At 42.0% G+C, this 26,314-nt stretch overlaps 1 protein-coding gene across 1 annotated transcript in view; it reads left to right on the top strand.

Annotated features, from left to right (window-relative positions):
• ccdc135 (coiled-coil domain containing 135) overlaps nt 1-26,314 on the top strand; it is a 70,983-nt gene that overhangs the window by 19,742 nt on the left and 24,927 nt on the right. The window contains exons 6-10 of the mRNA XM_060828941.1: nt 11,907-12,065; nt 14,422-14,640; nt 16,446-16,565; nt 22,704-22,776; nt 24,216-24,344. Coding sequence (XP_060684924.1) covers nt 11,907-12,065; nt 14,422-14,640; nt 16,446-16,565; nt 22,704-22,776; nt 24,216-24,344 — 700 coding nt within the window. The remainder of the gene's footprint in view (nt 1-11,906; nt 12,066-14,421; nt 14,641-16,445; nt 16,566-22,703; nt 22,777-24,215; nt 24,345-26,314) is intronic.

The raw sequence follows: 26,314 nt of genomic DNA, 5'->3' as shown, positions 1-26,314 counted from the left end.
GCGAGAAGCATCCCAGCCAGGTTGAAGCTGTTCTACCATGTTCAAGGAATATAATATAAGAGTGGAAGTAAGGCATTTGGCGCATCGAGTTCACTCTGCAATTCAATCATGGCTGATGGGCATTTCAACTTAAATATGATAGTGTAATGGGAACCATACTCTGTATCTAACATGTTATCATAACCAAACAAAGACGGTTTTATGCAAAAGTGTAATGGGAGGTTCATGTTGCGCTGATCCGTGCTGTACATAGTTTTGGAGTATTTGATAGGAAGAGTGCAGGTACCTTTACTGTATTATGGCATGGTGGCTCAGTGGTTAGCCCTGCTGCCTCACAGCACCAGGGACCCAGTTTCCAAGCCTTGGGTGACTGTCTGTGTGGAGTTTGCACCTTCTCCCTATGTCTATGTGGATACCTGCCAGGTGTTTGGTATCCTCCCACAGTCAGAAGATGTGCAGGTTAGGTAAGTTCGATAAAATGTGGAGCTGGAAAAAGCACAGCAGGTTAAGCAGCATCAGAGGAGCAAGGAGTCGACATTTCAGGTCAGAACCTTTCATTGGGAGAATTCCGACATGAAACGTCACTCCATACTCCTGTGATGCTGCTTGACCTGCTGTGCTTTTTCTAAATCCATATTTTATTGACTGACATTCCAGCATCTGCAGTCCTCACTATCTCCAGGTTAGGTAGTTTGGCCATGCTGCATTACTCCATAGTGTCCAGGGATATGCAGGCTAGATGGATTAGCCATGGCAAGTGCGGGGTTATGGGGAGGCCTGGGTGAGATGCTCTTCAGAGAGAGACACTGCAGACTTGATGGGCTGAATAGCCTCTTTCTACTATTCTATTTAATCTCCTATTCTAGTGATTCTATTACTAACCGATAGTTTTTTTTTCTAACTCTGCTGCACAGTATCTGATGGTTTGATATAACGTTGTAGAGGGAGCTTTGTTCTATGGCTGCCCTTGCTGTTGAGGCTAATTAGGATAGTGCACTGGAAATAAAGCCCCACTATTACCAAAGTCATCACAAAACTTAACTATTTTATAAAATGCAGAAACTTCCCCCAATTTATTTGCCTTTCAGACCCAGGTTGATGGAAACCACTGACCTGGACTCTGTACTGAACAAGAAATTACAACAGGTAATTAGACTCTAGCTGCAGATAAATACTTACAAACTGTCAGAATACAATACCATGGTCTGAGCTTGCCTTCCATGCATCCCCACCTTTATGTTTCTATACAAAGGCAGACTTCTTGCTGGTTGCCACCCACTGATACTTTTCCGTGTTGTTGCATTGTCATCTTTGTTGTTGATTCACAGATAACCCTTTTACTTGACATTATAGCATTGTAACAAAAACATAGAGAGCTGGAGAAACACAGCATGTCTGGCAACATCTATTGAAAGAAAAACAAAGTTAACATTTCAAGTCAAATGAACTTCCATTAGAACAGTTGGGAGCAGCAGATATCCTGGGCCCTCGAGGATTCTGCAGCTCATAAACACCTGGTGAGTTGGTATATTCACAATATCTGCAAACAATGTGCCTTAGAATTATGTTCAAATCATTTACTTGAGATGATCTCACAACATCACCTAAGATTAGCTGAGATGTTAAGAAAAAGGATTGGCTGAGAAATTGCAGGTTGGATGTATGCCACAATTTGGCACTGTGTTAAAGTTTACATTGTTGTCCTCATACATCACTAGATAGCTTCTCAAAAATCAGCATTGAAAATGCATTGTAGTTCCTGCTGAGTCTACCTAAGCATTGCAACTGATTTGTATGTAAATATGTTACATATAAGAGGTTTATAATGTTATTATATTTTGGGATTAGAGTTTTAAATTTCAGGTAAATGAGGGGAGCTTTTGACTTGTTTCACAGTGTGTCTGACAATATGTGTGGATAATTTGATTGTTAGAATTCAAAGGATGACTCAAATTGTTTTAGTGAGGAGAAAGTGTGAAACATTTACACTTGGTGATGATGGCAGCTGCCTCTGAGTTTACAATGAATAGATCCTGAGTCCTCCAATGTCCCAGAAAGGTGTTGTAGGCATCACGTTGTAAGCTGTTGTGTTGTGAACTGGTCATTTTACTTCTCAGATGAAAGGGAGTTGAAGTCAAGGATATGATATTGCTACCTATTTTCTAACTATGTATAAGGTTAATTTGTTTCATACTGCCAGAGGAAGAGAGCAAAGGAAGTCATCTTCCTTCAAGATTGGGTTACAGGCTTCCCAAAAACTCAATGACGATCAACAGAAAAAAGTCTTATGTGATCAGAAGGATTGGAAGGGAGACAGTCAAAGAAATGCATCTTGGAGCTATCTAAGGATTTCAGGAGATTCATCCTGGCATTGCTGTTGGGCAAAGACCAGCAGAGCAGCAATTAGTGCTATTGATGCATCTAAAGAATTCTCTGAAAACTGTAAAAAGACCCTGAAGATCATCACTTGAAGTTACTACTCAACAAAGTAAAGATTTGGAAACCTATTGGAGGTTGGGAATATTCTAGAAGGTAGGCATTGTGACACTCCCTGGATAGGTGACACACGTCTGTATGATTTGTTATCTTTGTTTACAAATGAGCTGGACATTAAGCGAACTCTTTTCCTATTCAGGAACCTGGCTGGATGATGCCATACAGCTTTGAGCGCTGTATGTGCTGTTGATTGTCCCACAAACCTGAAGGAACACAGCGATGACTGCAAATTTGACAGCTCAAGCAGCGTGTCTCTCTGGGTTCATTTGAACTGGACAAACTGCATTGCTTTCCTGTAAAGGGTATCACTGAACGTATGACAGCATTTGTGCTAATAGAGAGATGTAGAGGTACCCTTTTCAGCTTTGAAAAGAGCCACTGGCTGAGAGGTTTTGTGCCCAGTATTCAGCACAGGTGTAAAGCTGCCTCCTAAGCAATGTGCCTCAGATCTGCCTGCGGAAGGTGGCAGATGTAGGTAACTGCTCCAAAGAAAAACAATCCCAGCCTATCTAGTCTCATAGTTTTAAAAGCTAACATTTACGGAACATCCTGGTGAGTGTTAGTGTCCGTGACTGTCAGCAATCTACTATCTTCATTGGTCACATTACAAGTAACCCTACCTCTAAATGTGAGCCAAACTAGAAACAAAATGCTGGTATCAGTAAAAATGACCATGAAGCTGTCAGGTTATGTGAAAAACCCAGTCTTTACTTACCCGGCCTACATATAACTCTGTTTCCACAGTAATGCAGTTCCCCCTAAACTGATGAGGAGGTGCCAGTGTCGGACTGGGTTGGGCAAGATCAAAAATCACATGACACCACGTTATAGCCCAACTGGTTTATTTGAAAACACGAGCTTTCGGAGTGCTGCTCCTTCGTCAGGTGTTAGTGAGACAGGAAGACCTTAGACACAGAATTTATAAGGAAAAGATCAAGTTATACAATTTATGTGAACAAATTGAACACGCATAAGATGGCTCTTAAATCTTTAATCAGTTAGAATAAAGGTGCAGGTTGATTAATATGCAAATCCCAGAATTTCTTTCGAGTCACTGCCCTGAGACAGCTTAAGGTGCTATCAGTATAAAGGAGGTGACACCTGCAGTCAGATAATATATTTTAGGCTAGCGGTCTTGTTCAGAGTCTGTCTGTATTTTCTATTTCCCAAGTAGGAGTTTATAACATGCTACATTAACTGGCTGTCTACAAATTGTCTGAACAAAATAGAATGTGTCTGCAAATACAAATATGCAAATTCACCCCACAGATTTGTATGTGTGTGCGGTGGGGGCACAGGGAAGGGAGGGAGAGAGAGTGTGTGTGTGTTTGTGTTTGAATTTGAGAAGAGAGTGTTTGCGAGTGTGAGGGAGTCTGTACATCTGAGAGAGAGAGTATGTGTGTGTGAGAGAGAGGATTTGTGTGTGTGTGTGTGTGAGAGAGAGTGTGTGTGTGTGTGAGAGAGAGAGAGAGAGGGTTTGTGCATGTGCGAGAGAGAGAGAGGGTGTGTATGTGTGAGAGAGAGAGTTTGTGTGAGTGTGTCTGTGTATGTGTGAGAGAGTGTATAGTGTGGTGAGGTCACTTGTAGTGTGATATGAACCATGTGAATTTTCCCATGAGTGCCAAACGTGGCTATCAGCCTTTTAAGAAACATTGTATTGTTGTGCACCCTGAAGCCCACCTTGGAGGTTGTTTACTCAAAAATCCAAGGATGAATGTCCTTGAACTCTAAACTGATCATTGAAATGACCCAACAAACGAGTTGTTTTCACAAGTCTGAACATTCACTTCCTCCACTGCCAGCATACTGTGGCTGTATTGTTGGTTATCCAAAGGATGCCCTGAAACAACACACCAAGGCTTTCAGGAAACCTGCAATTGCAAATACTTAAAAGGTCAAAGCAGAAGATGAATGGAAACAGTATTTCATGCAAGTTCCTTGCCAAGCTACTCAATGTACTGACTTGGACTGTGTCACAATACTTTAACTATAGTTAACTCAAATTCTTGAAACTTACTCACTAATAGCAGTGTCAAAAGTCACATAACACCAGGTTATATTCCGACAGGGTTATTTGAAATCACAAGCTTTTGGAACGCTGCTCCTTCATTAGGTGAAGTGAAGAGAAGCACACAGGCGGAGAGATCAAAAGGTGGTGTGAGTAGAGAGTCACCAGGCTTAATAACAAGTCTGTACAGGTGATCAAAAGTGTCAGGCGATGTGAGTAAAGTGTCAACAACTGAATAGCAAGTGAAGGGATGACCTATGATCTGATTAATTGAGGCGGAGGGATAATGACAAAAAATAAAAATAAGATGGTGCTGCAGACAAAGCAAATGACTGGAATAACATGATAGGTATAAGAGTCACATGCTGAAGGTCTAAACAAAACAACAAGTAATCCAAAACTGTATAAACTAATTAAGGTAGAGAGAGATCATAACACGTGCTTCTCGCATAGGAGATTTCTACTGCCTTCCAAAGATACACAAAGTCAACACACCTGGACGCCTCATTGTATCAGGCAATGGGACCCTGTGTGAGAACCTCTCTGGCTGTGTCGAGGGCATTTTGAAACCCATTGTACAGGGAACCTCCAGGTTCTGCCATGACACTACAGACCTCTGACAGAAACTCAGCACCCACAGACCAGTCGAACCAGGAATATTCCTTATCATGATGGGTGTTTTAGCACTCTACACTCGCATCCCTTATGACGAAGGCGTCACTGCAACAGCCTCAGTACTCAGCGCCAACAGCTGCCAATTTCCAAACGCCAACCTACTTCATCCTCGACCATAACGTCTTCACTTTCAACAATCAGTTCTTCATGCAGACATATGGAACAGTCATGGGGACTAAATTTGCACCCCAGTACACCAACATTTTCATGTACAAGTTCAAGCAAGACTTCTTTGCTGCGCAGGACCTCCAACTAATGCTATACATCAGATACATAATGACATTTTCTTCCATTGGACTTATGGCAATGAATCACTGAAACAATTACACAATTATATCAATAAGTTTCACCCTACCTTCAGACTTACCATGGACCACTCTTTAGTATCTGTCTCATTCTTGGACACACGCATCTCCATTAAGGATGGACAACTCAGTACCTCACTTTATCACAAGCTCTCGGCTATCCTCACAGTGCTGCTTTTTTCTAGTTTCCACCCTAAACATGTTAAAGAAGCCATCCCATATGGACAAGCCCTGTGTAAACACAGGATCTGCTCAGACATGGAGGGACACGATAGACAACTAAGGATGGTGAAAGACACCCTCATAAGAACAGGATATGATGCTCAATGCCTTGATCATCAGTTCTGAAGTGCCACAGCAAAAAACTGCAACGACCTCCTCAGAAGACAAGCACAGGATATGACTGATAGAATAATCTTCATTGTCCAGCACTTGACCGGACCAAAAAAATTGTCCTTTGCAACCTTCAAAATATCATTGATGACAACGAATATCTTGCCTCCACTTCTCACCTTCAAACAACCACCAAACCTTAAACAGATCATTATTTGTACCAAAGTACCCACCCTTCAGGTCAACATCAACCACAACACCACCATGGCAACCTCTGCAAGATATGCCGGATCATTGACAAGGATACTGCCATCACATGTGGGAACACCACCCACCATGTACATGACAGATACTTAGAATACTCGCCCAATGCTGTCTACCTCACATGCTGCAGGCAAGGATGCCCCGAGGCTTGGTATATTGGTGAGAGCATGCAGACGCTTTGGCAATGGATGAATGGACAGCTGCAACAATCACCAAACAGGAATGTTCCATCCAAGTCGGGCAACACTTCAGCGGTTAAGGGCTGAAGTAAGCATCCTCCAAGGCAGCCTTCAAGATATACAACAACACAGAATTGCTGAACAGAAACTGATAACCAGGCTCTGTACCTATGAAGACAACGTCAGCCGTGATCTTGGGTTCATGTTGTGCTACATGTAACACCACCATTCTGTGTCTGCAAATTCCTCCCTACCATCTTGCTTTGACACCATCACTTTGATAACATGAAATGATCTCTCTAATTAGTTTGTATAGGTTTGGATTACTTACCTTGATTAGATCCTTGGCATGCAACTTTCTTATACCTATCATGTTATTCCAGCCATTTGGTTTGTCTCCAGCACTATCTGATTTTTAATTTTTTGTAATTATCTCTCTGCCTTAATTAATCGATCAGAGGTCATCCTTTCACATGCTATTCAACTTTGACACTTTACTCACATCATCTGACACTTGACCACCTGCAGAAACTTGTTACTAAGCCTGTTGACACTCCACTCACACCATTTGTATGATCTTTTAATGTCTCTGCCTGTAAATTATGTGCCTGTGTGCTTCTCTTCACTTTATGACTCTATGACATTGCTCCATCAGATAGATATGTACAGCACGGAAACAGACCCTTCAGTCCAACTCGTCCATGCTGACCAGATATCCTAATCTAATCTAGTCCCATTTGTCCATATCCCTCCAAACCCTTCCTATTCATATACCCATCCAAATGCCTTTTAAATACAGTAATTGTACCAGCCTCCACCACTTCCTCTGGCAGCTCATTCCATACACGCACCACCCTCTGCGTGAAAACGTTGCCCCTTAGGTCCCTTTTGTATTTTTCCCTTCTCACCCTAAACCTATGCCCTCTAGTTCTGGACTCTCCCACCTCAGGGAAAATACTTTGTCTATTTATCCTATCCATATCCCTCATGATTTTATAAACCTCTATAAAGTCACATCTCAGCCTCCGACATTCCAGTGAAAACAGCCTTAGCCTATTAAATCTCTCCCTATAGCTCAAACCCTCCAACCCTTCCAACATCCTTGTAAATCTTTACTGGACCTTTTCAAGTTTCATAACATCCTTCCGATAGGAAGGAGACCAGAATTGCACACAATATTCCAATAGTGGCCTAACCAATGTCCTGTACAGCCACAACATGATATCCCAACTCCTATAATCAACGCTCTGACCTATAATGGAAATCATACCAAACGGCTTCTTCACTATCATATCTACCTGTGGTTCTACTTTCAAGGAACTATGAACCTGCACTCCAAGGTCTTTTTGTTCAGCAACACTCCCCAGGACCTTACCATTAAGTGTATAGGTCCTGCTCTGAATTGTTTTTCCAAAGTGCAGCAGCTCGCATTATCTATATTAAACTCCATCTGCCACTCCACGACCCATTGGCCCATCTGACCAAGATCCCGTTATACTCTGAGGTAACCTTCTTTGCTGTCCACTACACTTCCAATTTTAGTGTCATCTGCAAACTTACTAATTACACCTCCTATGTTCACATCCAAATTATTTGCATAAATGATGAAATATAGTGGATCCAGCACCGATCCTTGTGGCACTCCACTGGTCACCAGCCTCCAATCTGAAAAATAACCCTCCACCACCACCCACTGATTTCTACCTTCAAGCCAGTTCTATATCCAAATGGCTAGTTCTTCCTGCATTCCGTGAGATCTAACCTTGATAGCCCGTCTCCCATGAGGAACCTTGTCAAACGCCTTTCTGAAATCCATTTAGATCACACCCACCACTCTACCCTCATCAATCCTCTTTGCTACTTCTTCAAAAAACTCAATCAAGTTTGTGAGACATGATTTCCCATGGGCAAAGCCATACTGACCATCCCTAATCAGTCCTTGCCTTTCTAAATATATGTGAATCCTGTCCCTCTGGATTCCCTCCAACAACTTGCCCATCACTGATGTCAGGTTCACTGGTCTATAGTTTCCTGTTTTTCCTTATCATCTTTCTTAAATAGTGGCACCGCATTAGCCAACTTCCAGTCTTACGGCATCTCATCTGTGACAATCAACGATACAAATATCTCAACAAGGGACCCAGCAATCACTTTCCTAGCTTTGCCAGAATTCTAGGGTACACCTGATCAGGTCCTGGGGATTTATCCACTTTAATGCATTTCAAGACATCCAGCATCCAGTAATATGGATATTTTTCAAGGTGTCACCATCTATTTCCCCACATTCTACATTTTCCACATCCTTCTCCACAGTAAACACTGATGCAAAATACTTGTTTAGAATCTTCCCTATCTCCTGCTGCTCCACACATAGGCTGCCTTGCTTATCTTTGAGGGACCTTATTCTCTCCCTAGTTACCCTTTTGTCCTTAATGTATTTATGAAAACCCTTTGGATTGTCCTTCACCCTATTTGCCAAAGCTATCTCATGTCCCCTTTTTACTCTCCTGATTTTCCTCTTAAGTATACTCCTACTGCCTTTATAGTTTTCTAAAGATTCCCTGAAAGCTTGTGATTTCAAATAAACCTGTTGGACTATAACCTGGTGCCATGTAACTTTTGACCTTGTCCACCCCAGTCCAACGGCGGCACCTCCACATCACTAATAGCAATAGAGGATTATCTTCACCAGGTGGACTACACAGGTTCATAATGGCCAATTTTCACAGGCAATTGGGAATGAGCAAATATGTTATGATCCAGAAGAGCTGGTGTTGGTCTGGGGTGGACAAAGTTGAAAATCAAACAACATCAGGTTATCATCCATCAGCTTTACTTGGAAGCACTAGCTTTCAGAGCACTGCCCCTTCAGGTGGATGTGGAGTATAAGATCGTATGACACAGAATTCATAGCAAAATATGACACTGTCATGAAACTGAAATGATATATTGAACAAACCTGGATTGTTAAGTCTTTCCTCTTTTCGACTGGGTTGCAGGTTTCGGTTCATTAATATGTAAATCGCAGAACTTCTTTTAAGTCACGTTCTCGAGATAATTTAGGGTTTTATAACAAAAAGTGACATCTCAGCTCAGACAATGCATTAAAGATGTGAGGTTAGAGTCTGTCTGTATCCCAATTTTGAGTCAGACTGCTTCTATTTCCAAAGTAGAATTTGCAAAATATTACTTGTATTGACTGCCTGTCGATTGTGCATTTTTTGAGCAGATAGAATGTATCTGCAAATACAATTCTGCAAATACAAATTCACCCCATAGACTGATGTGTGTGTGCATGCATGAGAGAGGGAGAGAGAATGTGTGAGTGGTATGCATTTGAGTCGATTTGGACCCCTCTGGACGGCCACTGCCCTGGGCATGTATGTTCAAATTAGCAGGGAATATGTGAATGCCAGATTCATCAGCCGCACGCACAGAGTAGAGCAAAACATCACCTAATCACAATACAATGCCATCCAAAACCAATTGCAACATTGTCATCAAACCAGCAGAAAAAGGAGGAGCCATCGTCATTCAGAATAGAATGGACTACTGCAAGGAAGTGTACCGACAACTGAACAACCAGGAACACTACAGGCAACTACTGGCCAATCTGACCAAAGAAGCCGTGAACTAAACACATTAATCAAGTCTTTTGATCCATTCCTTTAAGTTTCCCTACGCACTCTCATCCCACGTACTTCTCGCAAAGGCGACTTCTACTGCCTTCCAAAGATACACAAAGCCAACACACCAGGACGTCCCATTGTATCAGGCAATGGGACCCTGTGTGAGAACTTCTCTGACTATGGCGAAGGCATCTTGAAACCCATTGTACAGGGGACTCTAGGCTCTGTCACGACAGTACAGATTTCTTCCAGAAACAGCACCCATGGACTGGTCAAACCGGGAACATTTCTCGTCACAATGGACATTTCAGCACTCTGCACAAGCATCCCCCAAGATGACCATTCATTGTCCAGTATTTCCCGGGAGCTGAAAAACTACGCCATGTTCTTCATGCCTGCAGCACATTATCGATGAGGATGATCATCTCACCAAGACCTTCCCTACTTCTCCACTTCTCGCATTTAAACAATCGCCAAAACTTAAACAGATGATTGTTCGCAGCAAACTGCCCAGCCTTCAGGACAACATCAACCACAACATCATACAACTCTGTCATGTCAACCACTGCAAGATGTGTCAGTGTGTTGGCACGGATACCATCATTACCCGTGGGGACACCACCCACTGTGTACTCATGTGACTCAGCCAATGTTGTCTATCTCATACACTGCAGGCAAGGATGCCCTAAGACATGGTACATTGGCGAGACCAAGCAGACACTACAACAACAAATGAATGTATACCGAGTAACAATCACCAGATAGGTGTGTTCCCTCCCAGTCGGGAGCACTGTACACTCTCTCTCTCACACACACACATGCACACACTTAAATATTCACACACTCACGCAGACTTTCTCATACACACAGTCTCTCTCATATACACACACACACATGCCCCAAGCATACATCCTGTCACAGGCTTATACTCCATCACACCCACACACACACTTTCATACATGCAAGCACACACTCTCTCATGTGCACTCACACTCACATGCACACACTTTCTCTCTCCCTCTCTCATACATGCACACCCATTTAAAGTCTATGGGGTAAATTTGTATTTGCAGAATTGTATTTGCAGATACCATTCTATTTTGCTCAAAAAATGCACAATCTGCCAGCAGCCAATCCTTGTAATATTTCGTGCATTCTACTTTGGAAATAGAACCAGTCTGACTCAAGATTTGGATGCAGATAAACTCTGACCTCACACCTTTAATGCTGTGACTGAGCTGAGACGTCACCTTTTGTTATAAAACCTTATGTTATCTCGAGAAGGTGACTTAAAAGAAGTTCTGGGATTTACATATTAATGAACCAAATCTTGCAACCCATTCTAAAAGATGAAAGACTTAACAGCAATCTAGGTTTGTTCAATATATAATATCAGTTTCATCACATTGTAATCTTTTGCTATAAATTCTGTGTCTTATGATCTTATATCCACAACCACCTCATGAAGGAGCAGCGCTCTAAAAGCTAGCAATTCCAATAAACTGGTGGACTATAACCTGGTGTTGTATGTTTTTTAACTTTGTCCAAATATATGTTGGTCTTTCAGTGATGCTAAAGCTCTGTAGATGGGTCAGAACAGAAATCCTATCAGTTGTGTGGATAAATGCATTTAACAGTACTGAGTTTTATAGCTCAGGGAATGCTCAGCTCACTCTTTCATTCTGTGCTACTGTGAGCAACACATCGTTGCATTAGTTTGCTTCAGTGTTTCATGACTCAAGAGGGACCAAAACACACTGATATTCTATTCCCTAGCTGAAAACATTTGCTGGAAATTTATTCATGTGCAGACAGGGGCATAAGTGCACTATGATGCTTCATGTGGTTATATAGCTTGCCTGCACCATGGGCTCATAACAGGATGAGACGCTATAGCACTGTGCAATCCATAAACCATCAGCTGCTGTGAATGTGGAGAAAGAGTAATTATGAACAAAATTGTCAAATGCTGTTGTCATCAGTACTTTTATTATACACACATTTTTCTTTTCAAAAGATCAATAAAGAACATGAAAAACCACCTGTGAAGAAATACTCGGTGAAACCAGTCCGAGAGTTAAGGAGCAAATTTGAAATGAAACAGGAAGCACGCAGGCTGGCAGAGGAGAAGGCAGAAGAGGAAAGGAAGCAGAAAGAACTAGACTATTTGGCAGATGTGAGTCCCATTAGTTAATTCTTCTGTTTATGTGCGCATTGAGTTGACAAATATGGCGCTGGAAAAGCACAGCAAGTCAGGCAGCATCCGAGCCCTTCATTAGGAATGTGTGTGTGTAGGAGTGGAAAGGTAGCTGGGAAGGCAGTTGGGGTGACGTGATAGGTCGGTGGGGAGAGTGGAGCAGATAAGTGGGAAGGAAGATGGATAGGTAGGACAGATCAAGAGGGCGGTTCGAGTTGTAGGGTTGTTTTGAGGTGGGGGGAGGGGATATTTGGAAACTGGTGAAGTCGATGTTGATGCTGTGTGGTTGGAGGGTCCCAAGGCAGAAGATGAAGCATTCTTCCTCCAGTCATCGGGTGGCTTGGATTTGGCAGTGGAGGAGGCTCAGGACTTGCATGTCCTTGGTGGAGTAGGAGGGGAAGTTGAAGTAATAGGCCACAGGGCAGTGGGGTTGTTTGGTGTGTGCGTCCCAAAGATGTTTCCAAAAACATTCCACGAGTTGGCGGCCTGTCTTCCCCCATCAGAAGAGACTACATCAAGGGCAGTGGACCAGTAGATGAACTGTTTGGATGCATAAGAAAATGTCTGCCAGATGTGAAAAGATCCTCTTGGGCCTTGGACCAAACTAAAGAATGGGTGGATCTTGGTAAAGATAACCCAGACTAGGGAAATCACTGCTAGAACATAACAGCATGAAAAATAGGAGTAAGCGTAAAGTACATATTCTGTTGAACCTGCTTTACCAATCAGTTGGATCATAGCTGAATTTTTGGTTTCAATTCAAGTTTTCTCCCTCTCACCGTAGCCATTAATTTTCTATGCCCAAAAATTGATTTTAAAGACAACAGTCCCCCCGTATCCGCAGGGGATACATTCCAGGACCTACTGCAGAAGCCCAAACAGCGGATAGGAATGAACCCATTTATTTAAATGGGAAATGTACCTTCCTGGCAGCCTCCTGGTCCCTGGTTCCGGAACATTCCCATTTATGTGTTCAGGCCACGGTAGACCCCAGGTAAGTGAAACTGCAGTAACTGGATCTGTGGATACGGGGGTGTCGCCCTATTTTTAAAAGAAGGGAGCATCCACCATTTTGTGGGGTGGGCAATCCCAAAGGTTCGCAACCTTTAAAGTATAAAGAAAATCTCATCTCCATCCAAAATAATTGGTCCCTCCTCATGAGACTGTGCCCCTATTGTCTAGATTCCCCAGCCAGACGAAACTACTTCTCAGTAACTTGCTCATCGAGCCTTTTCATAATGAGATCACCACTCATTTTCCTGAAGTCCAGAGAATACAGCCCCATTTTACTCAGCCTCTTTTTAAGCCCCTCCTTATTCAGGGACAAATCCAGTGAAGCTTTGCTATACTGCCTCTAAAGCATGCATGGATAAAAGGAAACTGTTCGAAATACTCAGCAAAACTCTTTAGACAGCATTAAATGTACTTGCTGGAAATGTGTTGCTGGAAAAGCGCAGCAGGTCAAGCAGCATCCAAGGAACGGGAAATTTGACGTTTCGGGCATAAAGGAATGATGAAGGGCTTATGCCCGAAATGTCAAATTTCCCGTTCCTTGGATGCTGCCTGACCTGCTGCGCTTTTCCAGCAACACATTTTCAGCTCTGATCTCCAGCATCTGCAGTCTTCACTTTCTCCTATTAAATGTACTTGGAAGAACTTTCGGCCTTCATTAAAGTTTGGCCACTGGCTGGAATTCCATTTTGGTCTGCTGACTGGGTGGAGTTCTAAGATGAAATTCTAAAACCGCTTGATTAGTTGGGAGTGGAGGGATAGGTCCAAGTCTAGATGCAACTTGGTGAGATGGGTTCAGGTAAACCACTTTAGACAGGTAGGAGCCTGGAAGAACACAGCAAGCCAGGCAGCATCAGGAGGTGGAGGAGTCAATGTTTCGGGTGTAACCCTTCTTCAGGACTTGGGGGTGGGTGTAGAGGGTGCTGCAGATAATGGGGTGGTGGGGCCGGGTGGTGAAGACAGGTAGAGGGTGCAACCTGATTGGTCAATGGGAGGAATGAATCTGGTGGGTGGCAGGGAGGAGTGAAAGGGAGAGGGACGGGCTGAGAAGGAAGACTGGTGATGGGAAGGGAGGCTATTTGAAATTGGAGAACTCAGTGTTGAGTCCTCTGGGTTGTAGGCTGCCCAGGTTTTGAAATTGGAGAACTTAATGTTGAGTTCTTGGCTACCACTGCTGCTCCATTAGTTGATGAGCTGAAGTCTTTTGCAGTTTGATACTGATCTTTGCTATTGGAAATCCTAATGCCCTAAGAGGAAAATAAGTCATTAGGGAATTAGAATTCAAGGAAGGCAAATGTGTATTAATCATATTCTCTTATTTTAGCTCAAGATCAAAGGAACGCATGACGTCATGCATGGTCTGCGGGTGCATTGTTGGGTTTTGGTGCTTTCAGGCAAAAGGGAAGTCCCAGAGAACTTCTTCATTGACCCTTTCACAGGAAACAGCTATGAAACTACTAATGAAAGATTCTTGGGAATTGAGAGCATTTGGAACCATCGTAACTACTGGGTGAACATGCAGGACTGCAAGTTTGGTTGCAAGGTATTCTTTTCCAATTCTAAAATCAACCCGTAAATGCTAACTTGTGCAAGTTACCTTCTCTCCCAGTGCACCCCTGCATCTTCATCAATTGTCCGCTTTATATCCAGTGGTATCAGGTAGTCCCATGACACACATGTTGATTATGTACAGTGACTTGTGATGCATATCACCCTTTACCCCCAGCCTCCAAAATCCAAAAGAGTGTCACCTACTCCTGCTCTGTTGTCTTTTCACTTTCTTACAAACCATATCCTTGTGTGTTCCTATATCGAGCTGAAAACGTGTTGCTGGAAAAGCGCAGCAGGTCAGGCAACATCCGAGGAGCAGGAGAATCGATGTTTCGGACATGAGCCCTTCTTCAGGTCGAAGTATGTTCAAGCAATACTACACTTGGGAGCTCTCTGCTCATTTGGGAATTGGAAAATCACTTGGACCAACCTTAACTAAATCTATTGTCAGCCTTCAGTCCGCCTGACTCTATATTATTTTCTGCTGAAGGTATCAGGACTTTGTGCATGGGTTGGAGGAGGGGGAAGGACATAGTTTTGATGCTGGGCACATGGTTGGAATTGGAATTTAATCTGATTATTGCTTTTCGTTTTAGTCAATTGCTTATGTTAACTTCTTGTTAAATTTAGTGTAGTCTGCTTTACACGGGTTAGGTTGGCTTAAAAATAGCATATTTTAACCAGCACAGTCGACAAGTCAGGTGTTCCGGCATAATATCTTGCTCATGGCCAAACCTTCTCCTGCCAGACCTTACCCTCTGCAGTTGGGCTGCATCTCCCTTGACACAATGATTTGAAAGTATCTGGATATTATGAGGAAAAGGAGAGACATTGTTGCTGAGATGTGCGGAGGGGAGGAAAGACAGTGAATAGAGCAAGTTAAGTTTTTCATTCACATCAAAAAAGGGAAAGTTCACTGGGAGAATCTGTGGGCATCTCACAATAGTCAATGGCAAAAGGCTTGCTCCAAAATGACCAAGAATAAAGCAGTTGTGCCCACCAGTGCTCTCCAATTTGACCCAATAGATATTTCGGGATCGATGATGGGTTTGCATTGGGTAGGTGTATTGGTGACGTTCAGCTGCTCCATGCCCGTGGACCAGCCGTTTCTCTCCCTTGATGTCCTCACCACAGTCTGGTTATATTCTGATCAACCTATGAACAAACGTGCCCATCCCGAATAAAATTTTAGACAAGGCCAGTCCCAGAATCTACATTTGCTGCTGTAGTGATCCGTTTCTCTCCCTGCCTCTTGTTCTCACTCCTAGGACATCCAAGCTTAACATTTTGATGTCATCCCAATTTCCCATCAAAATTGTAGTAAATTAACTCTTAGAAGCCTGACTTGTTTCAGGCAGACAAGATGCTGTTCTGAAGGGATAGAAAAGAGAAACCATGAATTCTGGATTTTGGAACTGTTCCATCTGAATCAGATACCAGTAATTCTGCCGCCAGCTTCCTGCTTTGATTTAAAACGTGTATTGTTCAAATTCATCTTTAATACACTCTGTATCTTATCGTTTGGATTTCCCAACATCCTGTCCCAGACCTGTCATTTTCCAACCTAATAGAGAAAATGTAAAATGCCAGCCCCTATGTCTGATGTGACCTGTGAAATTCCTCAGGACCCCTCCACTTCCACAATGTTTGCAGGGACCTGATGGATGAACATGGTTTTTGCTGAACTTGTGCCTGATTTTCAGTGACGGAACCTGAGAGACCCTGAGAAAATTCCCAGTGAGTATTCCTTTGTTGATATATGCAATAAGTGATTGTGTTATTCTTTTTTTTCTCTAGAACGTTGTCTTTGACCTCGGTGACCCTGTGAAATGGGAGTATATGCTGCCTGACTCTGATAATTCGCAGGTTGTCCTCCCTGAATCCTATGAATACCTTGTGGACGAAGTTGATGATGATGTGAGACCTGATTGATAATCACGTAGTTGATAGTGTTAGTTAACAAGATCGCAAAATTTTGTTAATGCAGAGCAAGAGTAAGTTCTCTTTCCTCATTTCCTCACAGTGCTAACTTGCAAGCTACAGTTCTATGGAGGCAGCCACAGCTAACTGCCAATCTTTATTCAAATTTTAATCAGGTGGCTTAGTTCTGATAGGTCAAGGCATTGCCATGGGAGATGAACAACAGAATGATGTTAACACTTGGCTTTTTCAATTGAATTAGGCATAGTACGCGTGCACGTTCTGTCTACAAACCGTAGTTGTTGAATGAATGCTAATGCAACAGTTTAAATAATTTCAAGCATTTATCACTCTCCACTGTTTTTCAGTTTAGATCTACTCAAAGCTCTAAACAGTTTTCAACATTAGATGTGATTCTGTGATGGAACAATATTTGCTAAATAATTTTGAATGTGCTAAGAATTATGCTGACAACCAGTTTAACATTTTCCTTTGGTCTTGTGTGTGGTACACTTGAATGAACTAGAAGCTACATGTTTTAATACAGAGTGTTTTGATTTTTGCACACAAAAAGATATATACATGCATTGTGCCTGGTTCTGCTGAACAAGGCTTTGACCAATCAGAGTCAACCTGTCTGCTTTATATTTAGAACTTGGGTTATTTTTAGAACAGATAGAACTGTTGAGAGCATTCAAAACCTTTGAATCTGTTTCATGAATGTCAGTACCAAGCCAAGCCTTCATGTGTGAGAACTCCATTGGATTATAAGATGTTTCATTTTTTTCAACTTCACCTTGCTACTGAGATTTGCCTCATCGAGGATACTGTGTGATTGGTCAGAGTGGTGGCAAGAAGGAGGCATGGGTTGGCCTGTAGTGGGCAGGAGTTGGAATGGAAAACCACATGAGTACTCAACATTGAAAGAGGTGAGAATTGGAGGGCCTAGTCGCTTCTAAAAATCCAAGAGAACTAAGGTAGGCCTTCTAACTTTGGCACCCATCTGTCCCTGTGGCCATCTACGACCAGCTTTCTGAGTCAGTGGACCTGATTCTATTCCACCTCTTGTTTTCAAAATGAAAATCTGGTGTAGTTGGGCTCAGGTGTAACAAGAGCCCGAGACCTTTGATCATTGTTGCTGGTGACTTAAAGAACGTGTTACCAAAATACCATGAACACGTCATCTGTTCCACTAAAGGCGTGAACATCTTTGACCATTGCTGTACATCCATCAAAGATTCCTATCTCTCCATCCACCATCTGCATTTTAGAAAATCAGATCACAATATTGTGCTCCTCCTCCCAGCTTACAAGCAGAAATTGAAGAGTGAGGACACATACAGAAAATCGTGCAGTGTTGGTCTGAGGCAATGGAAGGACTTCTATTGCTTAGAGATGATGGGCTTGTCCGTATTCAAGAACTGAGCAGCCAACGTAAACAAATATGCCGCTACCGTTATAGACTTTACTAGTAAGTGTGTAGAAGACTGCTTGACAAAGAGGTTAATCTGAATGTTCCCCAACTGGAAACTATCGATGAACCAGGAGATCAACTTCCCCACCGAAGTCCAGATCTAAGGCGTTCAAGTCTGGCAACCGTGACCTGTACAGGAAATCCAGGTACCACCTTCGTCAGGCAATCAGAGACGCCAAGAAGCAACACTAAGCTTGGACCACATGACACCTGACTTTTATGGCAAGCCTTAGACAACATAATGGGCTACAAGGTGGAGTCAAACAGAATCGTAGGCAACGGTACATCCCGACCCGATGAGCTCAATACATTCTATGCTCACTTTGAACAGAAATTCAATGAAACGATGTCACCTGCACCAACAGCCTCAGATGTTCCTGTACCCAAAGTCACCACTGCAGACGTCACATCGGACTTCTTGAGAGTGAATCCATAGATGGAGTCCTCGGCCATACATTCATATCCTGTGAGGACCCACCCCTTATTATGATCTGAACTCCCCACCTGCTTCAAGAAGACCACTAACATCCCGATGCTAAAGAAAAATCTGCTACTGCCTGGTGGCTCTGCCCTCAGTAATTATGTCGTGCTTCGAGAGGTTAGTCATTGTTCACTTCAATTCCAAATTGCCTTGATTCTTTGCAATTCACTTACTGGTGCAACAGGTCCATGGCAGATGCTATCTCTCTGACCCTACACTCATCTCTGGAACATCTGGATAACTAGATACCTAAGTCAAGTTCCTACTAATTGACTACAGCCTCACTTTTAACACCATAATTCCAGACAAGGTCTTCTCTAAATTCTCTAAGACCGAGGTCTCGGCTCCCACCTCTGTAACTGAGTCCTCGATTTCCTGATCCATAGACTACAATCTGTAAGAATAGACGACAATATTTCCTCCACCACAATCCTCAACAAGGCTGGGTGCTCAGCCCCCTATTTTACTTCTTATACACTTGAGACTGAATGGCCAAATTCCACCCCAAATCCAATTACAAGTTTGCTGAGGACACAGAGTTGTAGATCGGATCTGAAACAACAATAAGACAGAATATAGGGAAAAGATTGAGGGCTTCACAGCAAGGTACAAAGACGACAATCTCTCTATCAACATTAGCAAAATGAAGGAGCTGCTCGTTGACTTCAGAAAGCAGAGTGGAGGGCAGGCCCCTGCCTGCATCACTGGCTGAGGTGAACGTGGTTGAGAGTGTCAAGTTTCTGGGAGTGATGATCAACAATCTAGCCTGGTTCACCCTCATTGACACGACAGTTAAGAAAGCACAACAATGTCTCTACTTCCTCTGGAGGCTAAGGAAATTCAGCATGTCCACAAGGACTCTCTTACCAATTTTTATAGACACACCATAGAAAGCATCCTGTCTGGATTCATCACAGTGTGGTAAGGCAAATGCTTTTCCCAAGACCACAAGAAACAACAGAGAGTCATGGACAACAGACCCGTCCATCACACAAACCGGTGGAAGTGGGTACTGCATATGCTGGAGATCAGAGTCAAGATGAGAGTAGCGCTGGAAAAGCACAACAGGTCAGGCAGCATCCAAGAAGCAGGAAAATCGATGTTTCGGGCAAAAGCCCTTCATCAGGAATTCCTGATAAAGAGCTTTTGCCTGAAATGTCGATTTTCCTGCTCCTTGGATTTTGCCTGACCTCTAATCATCACACAAACCAGCCTTCCATCCACTGACTGTATCTGTAATTTCTGCTGCCTTTGAAAGCAAACAACATAATCAAAGATCCCTCCTACTCCAGCTATACTCTCTTCAACCCTGTTCTGTTGGGCACTAGATATGAAAGTTTGAATACATGTACAAACAGATTCAAGAACAGCTTTTTCCCCGCTGTTATCAGACTTTTGAATGGACCTCTCAAATGTTAATTCTGATCTCTCTTTGCATTTTCTCTGAGATTGTAATACTGTATTTTGCACTCTGTTCAACTACCCTGATGAACTTTGTGTGGTACGATCTGCTCATATAGCATGCAAAACACCACTTTTCACTGTATCTCAGTGGATGTGACAACAACAAAGCAAACTCCTCAGACTCTCTGAACTTAGGATTGTCTGCCAAATTAAGAAATTTCCTGATTTGAGCTACCTGCTGCACTGGCAAAAATCCAGCCCTCATCTTTTTTTTTCCCAGAGAAACAATCCCCAGCCTTTTTAATCTTACCAAATAGTTGCATCCTTGTGATTTTGTTATACTCATGGACAACCACTTTGTACTTTCTCCACTGCTTCAGCATGTTGTTAGTATTACAGAGACCAAAGTACTCCAAAAGTGGTCCATCTAGGGTTCTTTGACTATTTACTGTCACGTCCCGTGCCTTTATGTTCCACTGCTCTGGAAATTAACCCCAGAGCTTTGAACGTTCCATGGCTCAATTTGCATTGCTACTTCGTGGTTTATACATCAAATGTCTGAGGCCTTTTTGCTCCTCTGTGCCACTTAGCTTAATACCATCCAACAAATACCTTTCCTTCTTACTCTTCCAATCAAAATAAATCACATCATACTTTGCAAGATTTAACTTAATTTACCATTACTCCACCCATTCTGTGAGCATCTTTATATCTTCCTATTGTTTAGTGCAACTTTCCACATTGTTAACTATAACCCCTAACTGGGAATTGCCTTTGATAATATCGACACGATATCACCAAATTTGATTCAAAATCTTCTAGGTGTATAGCGAAGTCAGGTGAGTTGGAATAGGTGGGAGCAGGAAGGACAGGCTGCGAGAAATTTGCACACATAGCAGAGTAAATGATGGTCTCAACAAGATATATAACAGTGGCATAGAGTTCTTTGAAGGGACTCACACTTGATGGGCCAGTTCCTAATCCTCTCCAGCAAATATGACAGAGACATAGCTGCAGGCTGATATAGATTGGGAGCTAAATCTTGAAGGATACCCGACAATTACGAGGGATAGGATGATAGGAGCAGGTGGAAGAGTGGCACTATTGGTTAATGGTGATATTAGCACAGTAGAGTGGGATGAAGTAAGTTTAGGAAACTAGGATGTGGAAATGGTTTGGGTAGTGAGAATAAATAAATGAGAAATCACTTGTGGGAGTGGTAAGGTGCAGTATAAGGAAAGAAATTTGGTATGCTTTCCTTTATTGGTCAGAGTATTGAGTACAGGGGTTGGGAGGTCATGTTGCGGCTGTACAGGACATTGGTTAGGCCACTTTTGGAATATTGCATGCAATTCTGGTCTCTTTCCTATTGGAAGGATGTTGTGAAACTTGGAAAGTATCAGAAAAGATTTACAAGGATGTTGCCAGGGTTGGAGGATTTGCACTACAAGGAGATGCTGACTAGTCTAGGGCTGTTTTCCCTGAAGTGTCGAAGGCTGAGGGGTAACCTTTTAGATGTTTATAGAATCATGAGGGGACGGATAGGATAAGTAGACAAAGTCTTTTCCCTGGGGTGGGGGACTCCAGAACTAGGAGGGTATAGGTTTAGGGTGAGAGGGGAAAGATATTAAAGAGACCTAAGGAGCAACCTTTTCACACAGAGTGTGGTATGTATTTGGAACGAGCTGCCAGAGAAAGTGGTGGAGGCTAATACGATTGCAACACTTAAAAGGCATCCGGATGGGTATATGAATGGGAAGGGTTTGGAGAGATATAGGCCAGATGCTGGCAGGTGGGACTCGATTGGGTTGGGATATCTGGTTGGCACTGACAAGGTAGACCGAAGGCTCTGTTTCCATGCTAAATGATGATAGCTTATCCAAGAGGTAAAGGCACAAAATGTACTCTGGGTGGGGGATTTAATTATCCATCACCCAGAGTGGCTCAGCAGCAGCCCTGGTGATTTTTTTGCCAGTCCTAAAGGGCGTAGCTGCTATACTGGACCTGTAGCAGGCGATGAGGGAACCAACAAGAATGAAAAATGTACTTGACCTTATCCTCACTAACCTTTCAGCTGCAGATGCATCTGTTCATAACAGTATTGAAACAAAGTCCTGCTTTCTCATTAAGAGCATCCTCTATTGTGTTGTGTGGCACTATCACCATTCTAAATGGGACGGACTTTGAACAGATCTAGCAACTCAAGACTGGGCATCCATAGGCACTGTTGCCCATCAACAGCAGTAAAATCATACTTCAACATGATCTGCAACCTCATGGCGTGGCATATCCCCTCTCAACCATTACCAACAAGCCAGGGGATCAACTTTAGTTCGATGGAGAGTGCTGGAGGGAATGCCAGGAGCAGAACCGGGCATATCTAATCATGAGGTGTCAACCTAGTGAAACTACCAAACAGAACTACTTGTATGCAAAACAGCATGTGATTGAGCTAAACAATCCCACAATCAATTAATCAGCCATTCGCCATCCTGACTTTGAAACATATTGCCATTCTTTCACTGTTGCTTGTCAAAATCCTAGAATTTCCTCCCTACGAGCATTGTGTCTCTATCTACAGCGAGTGGACTGCTGTGGTTCTCGAGGACAACTAAGAATAGCCAATGAATGCTGGCTGGCCAGTGACACCTATGCCCCATTAAAAAAAACTAGTGGGAGAACTCAGTGCTGACTGTTGACATCAGCTAAAAAGAGAATTGTAAAATTTGTGCAACAAAATTAAAATTATTGTGCTTACAGATCTCTCTTTTTATAGGATGAAAAGGAATTGGAAAAGATTTTTGACATGCCTCCTTCGTGGGTACAACCAATTGTTATTCCTGCTAAAGGTAAAAGGACCTACCTTAACTTCCAATGTTACAGTTTTGCATATTGTTCCTCAAAGTAAAGATTAGAACTAGAAAAAGATGAATGAAACAATGCAAAAATAGTCAGCTGAATCGAATTACTGACACTGGGTTCTAAGGCTTAAAGTGATAACAGTACATTTGCATTTATAAAATGAAATAAAGAACTTGAATTCAAACACCAACTTCATTCAGTCTTAGCAATGTTATCTATCACAGGCAAAGACCAAAGAACAGTATAGCACACTAACAGGCCCTTTGGTCCACCAAGACCGCACTAACACATGATACCTTTCTAAATTAAAAAGCTTTTGAACTATGCAGTCCATATCCCTCTAGTCTCTGCCTAATCATATACTGGTCAAGATGCCTCTTAAATGTTGCTCTTGTGCTTCCCTCCATCATTTTCTCCAGCAGCACATTCCAGACACTTACCACCCTTTGTGTTTAAAAAAAAACTTGCCTCTCACATCTCTTTTAAACTTTTTCCTTTTTACTTTAAACCTATGTCCCCTAGCAATTGACATTTCTATCCTGGGAAAAAGATTTTGACTATCCACTCTATCCATGCCTCGCATAATTTTGTAAACTTGAAGTTTGATGTTTTGAAGCTCCTGTTGCTTTGTAGGCAAGCGTGGCAGCCAGTTTGCAGACAGATAGGTCCAACAACCGTAAATGAGTTGATTGATCTGTCATTTTGTGGGGGAACTGATTGAAGGAGTAATGTCAGTGGGGACAGTAGGAAATGCCTGAAAAATGCAGAGAAAGATGACAGCCATAAATAACCCTGTGTGAGTTGAGTTGATGACACTACTCAAAACACGGGTGGTTCAAGCATTTTCAAGTGGACTTAAGATACTTCATGGCACTCTTTATAGAAAAACAAGGAATTCTTTTCAGTTGTGCAAAAATTGCCATTGCACTCAAAAATACTGCAATGGCTGTAAAATGTGTTGAGATGTTTTATGGAGGTGAGTAGTTGCAATATATTCAAGGCCGTTCCTCCTCCTTCTCTGCTCACTAGCCACCAACTCGCTCCCAAACTCTGAGGCTGAACTGTTCAGTTTGCAACCTCAGCATCATGTATAACTACACATGACACCATCATTTTAACCTTCTATTTCCACCCATTACCCAACTCTGACCTTGCCTCAACTCATCTGATGCTGAAATATTCATCCATGCCTTTGTTACCTCTGACTTGACCAATCCAAAGTACACTTGGCTGATTTCCTATACTCTATTTTTGTAAATGTGAAGTAATACAAAAACCATGTTGCCTATGTCCTAATTTGTAGCAAGTTCCATTCACCCATTAGTATTATTCAAAGATATAAAGTGTTCAGAACTTAAAAGCATGATCATAGAAAATTGGTCAGTCAATGAACAGGGACGCTCAGGTGATTTTTGTGCTTCTTTAGACATTGAAACACGCTGTCCAAAAGGTGAGAAGATAATTCAGTATAAGAAGGCAAACTTAGAGAAGTATGCACCATACTTGAACATTGATGGGATGGTGAAGCGACTGATAGAATACGAGGACATTGAATGTAAGTTTTTATTTAGTTTTACATATTTATATCACCTTTATTGCCTTTCATTTCTGAAGGAATTCTGTCATGTCAGGGACAATTTAATGGATATTGGCAGTCTTGGTTGACCAGTCTTGTTGACCAAGGCTCTTATCTGAATGCTGGGAATAATGACACGCTGTTCAAGTGCCAATGAGTATCACAACCAAAGCCTTTTGGTCCTTATCCAGTATCCACACAAGTCATGAACTTTTCAGTAAAGTGTGGAGGAAGGTTGCTATATGACAACTAGCTGATCAGCATCAGACCTTCTGCAACCCTTAAACCTCAGAACTAAATTAGTAAAGGTGCATTGGATGCTGAGCTGTTCAAATTTTAAGCCCTTTTCATCAATAAAATAGCAAATCTCCATAATAAGACCCTGTCTGGCTGGGTTTTCTGTAGGTTGATTAATGCTAAATATTTCAGCTCAGTCTGCTTGTTCGAGTTTTGTTTATTATACATATCAAGAAATCATGGATGTGTAGAACAAAGAGAAAGGGACAAATTACAATTAGGCTGAGGGCAATAGAGGAATTCAATAAATTGTTAGAGGGAATATTCTCATAAATCAAAGGGAAAATATTCTCATAATTCAAATTAGAACGAAAACAAGTTCAGAAGTTGAGAAATGTATGTACAAAATGTTAAACAAGTACATAATTTCAGCTTGGAATCTGCAGCTTTACCCATATGGGCATGGGTTATTTTACTGGTTTGCCTTCAGACATCCTCAGATGGCATGTGGGATCCTTGCCTTTTTAGCTAGAAGCATTGTGCATAAAAACAAGCCATTGACGAGATACCTTTATAAAGCACTGGTTAGGTCCCAGCTGGAGTATTGTGTTTAGTTTTGGGCAATTACACTTAATTAAGGATGTCAGGCCTGAGGGAGGATAATAACAGAATTGTTTAAGTAAATTCAATAATTACTTTCAAAGGGGAGTTAGATTTGTATTGGACGTTTAGAAATTTCACATGGCTAAGGGGAAAGAGCAGAAGAGTGGGATAATTTGAATTGTATTTTTAAAGATCTATCACAGATATGATGGGCAGAATGACTCCCATCTGTACGGTACTGTATTTTTACTTGTGTTTTGGTGTTTTCTTTTTCCACCCTAACAGTTGTAGTTATGTTGGTGTGTGCCCTTTTTCTGCTGTCTAAACTGTGCAACCAAATAATCACAAACTGTTAATCATCACATTTCTGAACGTGTAATCGTGACACTAAGTGTTTCCCATTCAGCAATGTCAAATGTTTCAGACATGTTATGATTTATCTTATACTGAAAGCTAGAAGAATGCCGCTGTTTGTTTGATTATCATCTCATTAATTCCTTCTGGCAAGCAGGACAGATAAGCAACATGTAAAGGCAGCCCTCATTGACATTCAGAAGGTAATTGCATGAGCTAGAGTCTTAGAAATGTTCATGATTTGGAGGTGCCAGTGTTGGACTGGGGTGTACAAAGTTAAAAATCAAGTAACATCAGGTTATATCCAACAGGTTTAATTGGAAGCACCAACTTTCAGAACGACGCTCCTTCAATCACCTGATGATTTTTAACTTAGAAATGTTCAGCTTTTTCACATTAAAATAAGTACAGAGAGGAAATTGACATAATTGGTTAAGTATTGTTCAACACATTGCAGTGACTACTGTGATTTATGTCCATCAAATTTATTTTTCTGTACCATTTCCGTATATCCTGCTGATGCATCTTTGTTCATCAGTATCTGGAACCTGGCATCAGTGTATCTCAATTTCTTCACTCTCTTTTCACAAGTGATCCCATTGTCTTGGTAATTAAATGCTTTCTGCATATTGTGCTTGAGGAACACGATAAGTGGGTCAAATAAGAGGAAGCAATTATGTTGTTCTGCGATCCCCTCTCTATAATGAATAGCAGTTTTTAAAAAAGTCCAAGCACCCTTGCAGATTAAACATCCT

The sequence above is a fragment of the Hemiscyllium ocellatum genome, chromosome 8 (assembly GCF_020745735.1).
Source record: "Hemiscyllium ocellatum isolate sHemOce1 chromosome 8, sHemOce1.pat.X.cur, whole genome shotgun sequence".
NCBI lineage: Eukaryota > Metazoa > Chordata > Chondrichthyes > Orectolobiformes > Hemiscylliidae > Hemiscyllium > Hemiscyllium ocellatum.
Note: the sequence above shows the minus strand (reverse complement) of the source record. Positions and strands in the feature narration are given on the sequence as shown.